The sequence below is a fragment of the Podarcis pityusensis genome (assembly GCF_964106645.2).
Source record: "Podarcis pityusensis genome assembly, chromosome: 5".
Taxonomy (NCBI): domain Eukaryota; kingdom Metazoa; phylum Chordata; class Lepidosauria; order Squamata; family Lacertidae; genus Podarcis; species Podarcis pityusensis.
In genome coordinates, this window is record NC_138032.1 from 29,271,210 (window position 1) to 29,283,380 (window position 12,171).

At 41.5% G+C, this 12,171-nt stretch overlaps 1 protein-coding gene across 5 annotated transcripts in view; it reads right to left on the bottom strand.

The window, feature by feature from the left end:
• The window catches only part of NYAP2 (neuronal tyrosine-phosphorylated phosphoinositide-3-kinase adaptor 2), a 147,257-nt gene that overhangs the window by 3,056 nt on the left and 132,030 nt on the right, over positions 1–12,171 (bottom strand). For 3 of the 5 annotated variants that reach the window (XM_081006888.1, XM_081006889.1, XM_081006887.1), the window contains one exon: positions 2,155–2,256. The exons of the other annotated variants lie outside the window; for them this stretch is intronic. In XM_081006888.1, coding sequence (XP_080863014.1) covers positions 2,155–2,256 — 102 coding nt within the window. The remainder of the gene's footprint in view (positions 1–2,154; positions 2,257–12,171) is intronic. 5 annotated transcript variants of the gene reach the window in all.

The window sequence follows — 12,171 nt, forward strand, 5'->3', positions numbered from 1 at the left end:
CCTCCTTCCCAAAGTCCAGGAAGCTTCTGCCCAGCTTAGGAAGGGAGGATTGATGTTCTACAGGGTCCAAGAGCTTTCCCACCACCTTTCTAAAGCCTGCCTGCATTTGGGGAAGCAGGGCTCCAGCATCCTGTCAGAGGCCAGGTGCCTCGTTCCCAAAGCCCGAGAATTTTCTGCTTGGCTTAGGGAGGTAGGTGCGATGCTCACACACATGACATCAGGACGTCAGGATGTTCCCTGCACCACCACCACCCGCAATCTTGCTCACAATCTGGTGCCTCTGGCCCTAACTGTTCCCCTACGGAAAATTTCACCACACGCCACTGGTTCCAACCCCATCATTCTTTGCTCACATTGAACCAGGTCTTGCATTGAGCACCCAGTTATGTCCGAGCATAACATACTCAGCTGCAACATCAATCAGTCAGAAGAAGAGGAATACAACAAGCCTGTGTTCTTTCTTACTATTGGGTAGTAACATTGCATTCTGAAGAAGGGTTACACAATTCAGTCATTTCCTGAAGAGGAAATAGGAGTGCTGTTAATGCTTGGAAGACGAAAAAATTAATATTTCTCTCAATTAGTACGAGCTTTTAAAAATGTCAGGCACTGCAATGTCGACTAATTAAAGGGTTTTTAAATCAATTAATTTTATTGCCTCTGAGCAAATTAACTGACTCGTTCATCAATTAAAGTATCGCATAGTATGTAAGAACTGACAAACCTTTGTATGACTAAATAATAAATATATTTTGTCTGTTAAATGAAAACTAGATAAAATGCATTTCCTCAATCAAGAGATGTGCTAAGCTTGTCTACCACAATGCTATCAGTGCTCAGCATCCTTTCAGAGGCCAAATGGAATTTCATCTTTTTAATCTGCAATTAATCAAATTAGGTCCACTGATTAGCTGATTAAATTGTTCATTCCTACTCAGACATTTATAGCTAGTTAGTTTCAATAAAATGTGACTCTCAATGGAGGCAATAATATCAGCATTTCAATATGCAGATCTTCTTTTAGTGCCTCTCAGCACTGAAAGCACCAAACACGCACCACAAGAAACAAACGGTGTCAACACTGTACACAAAGTCAATAAGTCAATACACAAAACACGAGTGAAAAAAAATATGGAAACACCTATACGAAAACACCTTTTTTCTGCAAACGAAAAAGTGACCAAAAATATGGAGAGATTATGGAGGTGGAAAAAATTATATTAATAAAAGTAAAAGAAGAAGACAAAAGCCTTATTATATGAATGTGATTCTGCTTCAGCAGCTGATTCTCTTTTGTAATAATAAATTTATTACATGCACCCATGCCTAACTGAACAAAAAGTGCATCTGCACAAGCCCCACTGAAATAAATGGAAGCATTTGCTGTGTTTCAGTGCAGTTCTTGTTCACTTCAATGGAAGCTTGACAAGGGGAACTTCCAGTTAGAGTGTACCTAAATATGAATCGATCTATTATGTTATGGTATAGCATTAGCTATCTTCAGAACTTCCCAAACCACATTCTTCAAGCACACAAGGGGAAGGAAAAGGCTGTGGGTTCGAGTGTTCTAGCTCCCTTCTTCCCACTGTCTCTCTCATCACCTCCAAGAGTTGTAGGGGATGACCAGAATGATGATGGGAGAGGTGGAGTTAGCTGACTTGACCCCTCAGCCCTACCTTGTGTGATTCCAGGGCACAGTGCTGGAACTCCTAAAGATGGGTAGGAGCATATTCCCCTCTCATTCTTCCACCCTCAACTCCACAGCACCTTAATTCTGCTTCGCCTTGTGGATGGGCAAGATACTACTGTTTTCCCCCAGCTGCAGAGCTATTCTCAAGTAAATAAATAAACAAACAAATAAACAAACGCATTGCTGTTTACAGCAGAAATGGGGCAAATTGTCTCTCTCCATTTTCTCTCTCCATGTAGAACTATTTAAAAACAATGCTGAGCCATTGTGCCGCAAAAACCCTTCCAACTGCAGCTCCCTGGGACAAGGGGGAAAAAAAAAATCCTTCTTAGTTTTCCTCAGAAGAAAAGCCTTTCCCACCTCTTTGTGCATATGGCAGCATTTGAAGCTCTGGTCACTGAGACATGCCCACACTTCAGTAGGTGTTTCCATACTTTCCCCCAGTATTGCATTATCACACTTACTTTACTGTAATTGTTTACGCTACTAGGCTGTGGAAGTGGTTGTTCTCTCCTGGTTCTGGTGGGTTTCTTCCCTCTCCTATTGGGTGTGCAGTGGGGTTGATTCTACATTTAGAGTAGGTATGGGGGAGAACCAAATAAAATGATATCGGTGTGATCATGGAGCTCATTACGTATCAAAACAAAGTTCTTTTCCACAATTGCTGCACAGGAACAAAATGGACAAACCAATGTGAGATGAAAGGATGCACAGAAGCGATGGCTGAATTTAATTAAAATGCAGTCATTTCGAAATGGCCAGTGTGTCAAAAAATAAAGGAACCCATAAGGTGGTTTCCTGAAAAGTGCAACGCTTTTCACTTTTTGTAGAGCTGTCATCAGGCAAACAAAAAAAGGAGAGGCTTGTTGAAGGAATCACTTACCGTTTGCTTTAAAGAGGGAAAAAGTGAGGGCACTACTTGCCAACAATTAAGGCACAGAATTCTTTAAATTCCTGGATTCAGTATGTCTGGTGAATGCATTTTTCTATTATATTGATGAGATAAGCAAATTCTGGTACAAATCTATTATCTATACAAATATGGGATGTCTCTGCTATTTACCTGCAGATTTTTGAAGCAAGACGGCTGGCATGTTAGATTATGAACCCTGGGTACTAATAATAGAATCATAGCATCATAAATTGTAGAATTGGAAGGGACTCAAAGGGCCCTCTAGTGCAACCCCCTGCAATGCTGGAATCTCGACTAAAATATCCATGACAGATGGCCATCTAACCTCTGCTTTAAAACCTCAAAGGAAGGAGAGTCCACCACTACCTTCCAAGGGAGTCAGTTCCGCTGCTGAACAGCTCACCATCAGAAAGTTCTTTCTGATGTTTAGTCGGAATCTCCTTTCTTGTAACTTGAAGCTATTGGTTTGGGCCCTACCCTCCAGAGCAGGAGAAAACATGTATGCTTTATCCTCTATGTGACAGCCCTTTAGATATTTGAAGATGGCTGTCAGTCTCTTCTTTTCCAGGCTAAATATGCCCAACTCCTCAACCGTTCCTCAGAAGGCTTAAGTAGTAGTTTTCGGACCCTTGATCATCTTGGTGAAACTCCTCTGTACACATACCCGCTTGTCAATATCCTTCTTAAATTGTGGCAGACAGAAATACACACAGTACTCCAGATGTGGTCTGACCAAGGTAGAATAGATCAAGACTATGACTTCCCTCATTTGAGACAGTATTCTTCTGTTGATAGAGCCTAGAATAGCATTAGCCTCCCCCCCCCTCTTTTTGTTGCTGTTGCTTCACACTGTTGACTCATGTTCAGTTTGCGGTCTACTAAGACCCCTAAATCATTTTCACATACTTGAACAACAGTGTGCTTAGGACAGAACCCTGCGACATCTGCTTGTAACTTCTTTCAAGTTGATGAGAAACGATTAGTGAGCACTCTTTGGGTTTGGTCAATTAACCAGCTACAGATCCAACCAACAGTTACCCTGTACAACCCACATTTTATAGCTTCTCCACAAAAATATGAAGCTTTACTGAAATCAAGATACACTACATCCACAGCATTCCCCTGATCCACCAAGCTTGTAACTGTATCAGAAAAAGAAATGAGATTCGTCTGGCATGACTTGTTTTTGAGAAACCCATGCTGGGTCTTTGTAATCACACTAGAACATTATCTGTTCTAGGACCTTTTCTGAAGGACCACAGGATCTCCATCCCTTGAGTAGGGCTAGAAAACAGGCTGTAGAAGGGAAGAGTCACAGTACAATTATTATTAAGAAGCACACGTGAGATAATGTCAAAACACTGAAGTCATTTGAATGACACAGGGACAGATTGTTTTATGTCTGAGGCCTAAAGGTTTAATTCATAACTGTTCTGTCATCTGAAAATGTTTAGGCTTATTAAATTGATGTATCCCACATCTGAAAAGGATGCAGGATTAAGCAAAAAGGAAAGATTCTCTCCACTCCTCAGGTGACAAATCCTTAACATCGAAGTGAGTCACAGAGCAGCAGGCAGCATGACTCAAGGTAAGTCACTGCCAGTAAATTCAGTTCCCTCCTGCACAATGAAGTAAAAGGGAGTATTTTCATCTTCTGTCAGAAGAAAATAAGAGGAGATAATTCTTGGCATTTGGAGTTCCGCAAGTTATGCTGTGAAGGGACTCATGGAACAGGGGAGGACCAGACAAAGGATCTGGAAGTTATCTTCACAGGTCAGCTGTATTTTCCAACATGGAACTAATGTTCTGTTGGCATAGTGCTTATTTCTTGCGCTAAAAAGAACAGCAGTGGAAATATATTTACATTCTTGTTTTTATTAAAACAGGCAGTCATTGGGAAGAGTCAACATGCATTCAGCAGGCTGCCCTGTGGCAATATGCCCTCAGCCCATTGAGAGCCTTTGGGTGGGATGTGATGGTAGGGGCAGGACAAGCACACACCACCCTGCTCTTCTCCCCCAAGCAATTATCAGTGGTTTGTTGTGACCACCTGAGCAGGGCACGATTCTGAAGCACTTTGTAAACTTGAGCACACAGAGTAGTCCAAGCACTGTCCAGTGCAGAATTTCCTACCCTAGTGACTGTGTCCTTCAACACTTAAGGCTTGAGTAAAATTTCTTCTAAGTCACTAGACTGAATCTCATTAACCCGAGAGAGATTTGGATCAGATTGAACTCCCAAAAACCTCTGGTGGAACATATCCTCAACTCTTTTTTTGTTGTTGGTTTCCATAATCCATCCTTCTAAGCTACTTCCTCCCTAATCCCATAAGCTACAGGCTACAACTGAGTTTCTGAAGATGAAGAAGAAAAAGTTAACTGCAGAAGGAAGGTCTTGCACAAAAGAGGGATTTTGAGTTTGGCAATCAAAATTATTATTTTAGAACAACCACCCACCACCTCTTCTTGTGAAAATGTGTTGTCCTTCCAGAAAGAAGGTACACGAGGCTGCCGTAATTTATTGTTCAGTTAGAGCAATCCAGCTGGACCAAGTCCTCAAAGATAAATAATAAAATTAACACTAATTGAATGGAAGTTATTACCCTTAAAAAGTAAATATGCCTTATGTTAGCACAGACAGTTCCTAATAGAGGCTGTAATCCAGCAAAGCACTTATGTGCCCAATGTAAAGTCTGGTGTTACTGATCATCTGTATGTCCAGTAAGAACAGGATGGAGGCTGGCCAAGATTTCATCTGGAGCCTCTTTGTGGCAGGTGTCCAGTGTAGGGAATAGGATGTTAAAGTGGGGCTGTGGAGTGGTACTCAGAGCCAAACATCACTATGGAAACATATTATGAGCTGGAGGGCAACAGCTAGTTTCCATGTATTATTTACCTAACCAGGGACTGTGAAAATGATCGTGTTGAGAACTGTGATAGATTCCATCACCTTAAATGCATTTTTACTCAGTGAATATGATCAACAATCTTAGCACAATCCACCCAATTTCTTTTTTTCTTTTTTTAATGACAAGCATGCTAAAATGAAGACGGAAACATTGACTTTGAGATGATGAGATTTTTGACACCTAGTACGTCTGGGATTCTTTTCATTGAGACTTTGGGCTACTCACTGCTGCCATGCTTTCGATCTGAGTGGGGTTACAGTGGGACATGGTTACAGACATAGATAAAATTATTGAGAGTTGGGGGTCCTAGACCAACTTGGCCTCATCTGCACAGCAATCTCTAATTACCCCAGTTACAAGAAGAAGAAAAGAGGCACATATCATATTCTAAGAGAATGAAGGAAATCCAAAGAGGCCAAGGTAAATATTAAAACCAAACGCCTTTGTACATTAAGCCAAATTTAACAATGTGTGATTTACCAACATCAGCCCCATGAAACAGAAAATATCTCAGGATGAACTTTAATTTAGCAATGATCAGGGTTAGAAATGTTTCATTTGTTTACCATTTTGATTTTAACAAGAATGCCTAACCCTAACAAGTCTAACTTAATACTATTAATACTATTTAATGCCCATTCTTATTGGCTGCAAGAAGTCACACCACAATATAGCTTACTGAGTCTGCTTTTAATTATCTGAAACACATATCAGTGCCTATAGCCCATGGTAACTAGCATGTAATTATGAACCTTGAAAAAGAAATGAATATAGAACTAAGAATATAACTACAAGGCTGGAACCTTCATTATTTGTTAGAAGAGAACTTAAGAGTAACAACCCTTGCTGCTTAACTAAACAACCAAAACTAGTTGAGCAAAGACCGAAATACCCAGGTGTAGGAATGGTGTTTAGGCTTCCCTCTGTGGTGCCTAAGGCTAGGAGAAGGAAATGATGGCTAAATGCAACACTCTGTGGAGAAGCCCTATGCTTTATGAATTCGCCTCTTGTATCTGAGTTTTCCATCTCTGTCCATGTATGGGCAATGATATAATGGGACAGCTAGTGATAGACTGAGATTCCCCCAGTGAGGGACTAACATTGAGGCACCCCTAATGTTTCTATAAAAGGGATGCGTGTGGCGCTGTGGGTTAAACCACAGAGCCTAGGACTTGCCGATCAGAAGCTCGGCGGTTTGAATCCCCGTGATGGAGTGAGCTCCCGTTGCTCGGTCCCTGCTCCTGCCAACCTAGCAGTTCAAAAGCACGTCAAAAATGCAAGTAGATTAATAGGTACCGCTCTGGCGGGAAGGTAAACGGCGTTTCCGTGCGCTGCTGTGGTTCACCAGAAGCGGCTTAGTCATGCTGGCTACATGACCCGGAAGCTGTAAGCCGGCTCCCTCGGCCAATAAAGCAAGATGAGCGCTGCAACCCCAGAGTCGGCCATGACTGGACCTAATGGTCAGGGGTCCCCTTTACCCCCTTTAATGTTTCTATGCCAATTCTCTACAGATGGTACAGCTTTCTCACCCTTCAGTCTAATATCACAGCACTGATACTTGTTTTTCTGCTGCTCTACCTTGTTCCCTTTAAGGGTTGCTGGCTTGTTCACCATTGGGAAACCACTTTCTCGAACCCAGGCAGTTGCTCTCCACTCCCTGAACATAAACATGGGATCATAAGCAGAGCCCTGCTGGATTGGACCAATAGCAGATATAGTCTAATATCCTGTTCTCACAGTGGCCAACCAGAGGCCTGTGAGAAGCCCACAAGCAGGAGCCAAGCACAAGAGCCCTTTATTCTCCTGCTTTTTCCAGCAAAAGTTGGTGGCCATCACTGCCTCTGGAGTGAGAGAATACCATAGTTTAAATATGTGCTGTGCGAAGAAATACTTCCTTGGTTCGTCCTGAATTTCCCAACCTTCAAATGCACCCGATATCCATGAGTTCTGATATGACAGAGGGAGACTTTTTTTTAATCTACCTTTTTCATGCCATGCATAATATGATATGCTGAGACCATTGCTTTTAAGAGGGAATCATTCCAGCTGTCCACCCTACACCTGAACCAAGAATCCCCCCACAGGCTGCTAAAACAAATGACCCCACCCTATCCCAAAGGGCCACGCTTGAAAGCAAAAGAAAAGTAACCACTGTTTTAAAATTCTCATTTAAAATACACGAAGTTTTTATTTTCATTGTTTAACAAGACAAAATGAAGGTTATAAGTTATCAAAAGTGAGTGCTGGCATCCATACTTCATCATAACTTGCAGACATATAATGTTTGTGAGGAAGTCAAACATTTCAGAGACAGACTATGAAGAGACACACATACATATACAGATATATAAACAAACTATACATACATACATGGGTGAATAAATATACATATTTATGGGCATACAGTATACAGACAAGATACTATACAGTTGCAGTAAGTGCAATATACTGTATAAGGCTATACAAACATTTGAGGGGGAATCTGATGAAATTATGGTCACCATGGCAACAAGGCTAGAGCGGTCTGTGATGTAACAAAAGAGATGGTGATAAAGAAAACGGTACTTTTGTTCACAGTGTCCTGTGTGGTGTCTCCCTCTCTCACACACACAGTTTAAACAGAAGACGCACGGGTGAAACCCAGCAAATTCACATATCAGAAAGGCAAAAAAGCAGTGTTTGTGGATAAAAGAGAAATATGTGCTGGATGAAAGAAGTGGCACTCTATTTATAGCACATTATAAATAGGCTCTCTATTTTTCTTTCACAAGGGAATGGCGAAACTACAGGCAGTCTGCCATGCTGCCATAAACTTTTGCTTCATGCCACTTTTAATCATTGTTTTCTTTTTTTCATTTATGAATAAATACCCTATAAAATTGTTGCCCTGAGTCAAACATAAATGTACACCAAGGGAGAAAAGAAAGGCACAAGGATTTCAACAGCAGGTGCAGAAGAGCCACAGGAAAGCAACTGAGCAATCATGTGAGGGCCACATTTATTTTCTCAACTTGATTAAAATGATAATTTCAGCTCCAGGTCTTAGAAAGCAAATTTCCTCCTCCCCTCCCCCATTATATGAAAAGGTGAGTCTCTTATGAAGGATCTTGGACTCTTACGCAATAAAGTTACAACCAACCTATAGGTACACATAGGCTGACAAGTAATATTAATATCTTATCATAAGCTTCATTTCATTCAACTGTCACGTAGTCCCTCGTAAGTCCACCATGTTTGAATGGTATCACATGAAAGGCAGTTATAAAAAGCGAATGAAGCACTTACAGTTTATTTCTTTTTATTTGCTAAGTAGACAAAAACAAAACATGGTTCAAAAGCCGTAATAAATTCAGGAAGCAGTCCTATGCACAAGAAACTAGCACCAAGCAGGCCAATGTAAGTTAAGCCAGTGTAAAGTTACGCTAGTTGAAATGAGAAAGCCTCTCTGGAATATGTTCCACTGAGCAGGGGCTGGGGACTTAACACTGCTTGAGCCAGGAATCAGCTGCCTGAGCTAGAGATCTGCTGCATCCTAAACTAATCACCCTGGAGGACCCTGTCATGGGATAGGCCCCTGTAGACCAATGAAGCCATAAGGATAAAATGTTTGTCTACCAATAACCACGTTTGGTTAGTCGCTGTACAACTGCCTCACAGATGCCGCTGTGCTGTTGTGACTGTGAGGTCTTTTTGGTGGAAATAATATATTTTATTGCACACATTTACATCTGCATAAATTTTTATAGTATACTAGTATAAAAACTAACACCCTGATCCTAAACACATCTACTTAAAGAACTGTTTTACTTTCATTTAATAGCAGGTACTTCCGAGGAAGTGAGCTTGGAATTGCAGTTTTCAGCTGCACTCTTCAAAGCTCTTACCTGCACCACATGTTCAAAAGCTACCTATGGCTACAATCCTCTACATGCTTACATGGGAATAAGCCTCACTTAACCCTGTAGAACTTCCTTCTGAATAGACACATCTAGGATTGCATGGGAAATGACTGTGGATGAGAGACTTAAGAGACATCTCTGTGCATCCTTATCCCTATTTGTTTTGCCTTTGTTCTGTTGCAGTCTACAGATCTGCCCTACTGTAGCCTAGCCTCAACCTTTCATTATTAAATTGCCTTTCTGGATTCTGGCTCTTATCCTCTAGCTTCTGATTCCTGATCCGTGATTTGGCTCTAGTTCTCTATTTTCCATCACCTACATCTTTCAATCTTTCTTCATTCCTGAATAAGTACCAATCTAAGCTCAAGTACGGCACCCTCAGATCTTTTGGACTGATTTGCTTGATTGACTTGAGCTTTTTCTCAGATTATAAGCAAGGCCATCATTGGTTTATAGGAGACCCTGGAAGTTCTTAACATTTCTCCAATGAGGACCACTTATTCCCTTGGTCTGATGTCTGCCTTTCCTTCCATGAATTTCCCATTCTTATTACAGCACTCTTATACCACTTTAACAGTCATGGCCTTCCCCGGGGAATTATAGGAACTGTAGTTGGTTGATGGTGATTAATCCACGCAACCACAATTCCCTGCACCCTTAACAAACTACAGTAACCAGGATTCTCTGTGACTGTTCAAAGTGGCATAAGAATGATTTAAATGTTTGATGTGGACTGAAACATGACACCAGGTATCTAAATAATACTCATGGAAGGTTCAATTTCCCTGTTAGCTTTCTATATTAACAGGGCAGTCAGCAACTCCATATGCAGCTCAGGACTTTGCAATATGGATGTAGCAATGTTGCATGGTCAGGTGTCAGTGAACCAACTTATGGATAATACCAAGCTTATATAACACTGGTCCTGAAAGATCTTCATTGGCTCCCAGTACAATTCCGAGCACAATTCAAAGTGTTGGTGCTGACCTTCAAAGCCCTAAACTGCCTTGGTCCTGTATACCTGAAGGAGTGTCTCCACCCCCATCGTCCAGCCCGGACACTGAGATCCAGCGCCGAACGCCTTCTGGTGTTTCCCTCGCTGCGAGAAGTGAGGTTACAGCGATCCAGGCAGAAGGCCTTCTCAGTAGTGGTGCCTGCCTGTGGAATACCCTCCCAGCAGATGTCAAGGAAATAAGCACCTATTTTACTTTTAAAAGAAAACTGAAGGCGGCCCTGTTTAGAGAAGTTTTTAATGTTTGGTGCTGTATTGTTTTTAATATTAGGTTGGAAGCCACCCAGAGTGGCTGGGGAAACCCAGCCAGATGGGCAGGGTATAAATAAATTATGATGATGATGATGAAAACCTCCATAGGTTAGTGTTCTGATGGGGTCTTGTATCCAATGGTAGTTTTGCACTAGTGGAAAGCACTTCCACTCATGAAGGGTTGGTTACCAGGTTTTTACTAATCCTCCTGTATCCACTACAGCCCCCACCCCATACCTCCTGAAAACTGCTCCTAAGTGTTGGGGAACCCTCTCTAGCAGTATGTGATGTGGCACAGAGGCCTGCAATAGGGAAAAGAGTGACTGGTGGAAAATGGATGAGCTGCCTTGCATGGGCATAAGCAAAACCACCATTAAATCACCTTTAAAATGTGGGTTCCAGTGTACAGTCTAAGGGCACACGAGGCCACCACCTTGCTGAAGCTAAGCAGGTCTTGGTTCAGTTAGTCTCTGGATGGGTGACCATCCAGTGCAATGCTTTGGATTCCATGCTTGGATATTAAAAAGTAAGCATGCCAGAAATGTGAGGTGATGCCCTGCCTGTGAAAACTCTGGCAATGTAGTTTGTATGAGATGCTACTCGTGCGTTGTGAGAGCAGCTGATCCATAAGAGGGAAAATACTGAGATAACCTGGATGCAACAGTTTGTCTACAAAAATGTACAGTATCAGTCCCAATGCCAATAATGGTGCTGGATTCAAGTTATGGATCACTGAATGTTAATAAATGAAAAATCTGTCAATTCAGAATGTGAAGGAAATGGGAGGATGGATGAAGGCTGATGAAATCTGTGCTGACATGCTTAACCTTATGAGAAATGTGTTTTATTTTAGACCAGTTGTCTGACTAGATAAACCCCAATGAAATGCTGCCTACTGTAAATGAGTAAAATAGTTGTCACTGTGTTTCACCAGTTCATTTTCAGAAAATTTAGAAATTCTAGGCTCCATCAGACCACATGATTGTTCCTTTGTATGGTGGGTAAAACTTTTGTCCTTTACTATAAAACAAAGTAGATCAATACCTCCCTCTTGTGGGCACCCAAAAAAGAAAAACACAAATCTCAGTTAATAACCACCTACACAGCAAACAGTACAAAAACAATTGTACACAACATATTTCAAGTCCACATAAGTTTGTGTGTGTGTTAAAGTTTGAACATCAAAACCAATAGGGTTTGGGGAACATTTTGTACATGTACAAAGAAAGATGAGGCTAAATTTTAGAGGTAGATTTTGCTAGGCTAGGTTCCATCAATTAAGCAGTTCTTAATCTTCGAAAAGAGGGATGCGGGTCTGCAGAAGCGGACAAACGCCGGCTCCCTCGGCCTTTAAAGTGAGATGAGTGCTGCAACCTCAGAATCGTTCACAACTAGATTTAATTGTCAGGGGTCCCTTTACCTTTACCTAAGCTTTGAAAGGTTTTTACACGAGGCAAATAACAACTTTAAGACTGCAGAGTCACAAACTGCCTATTA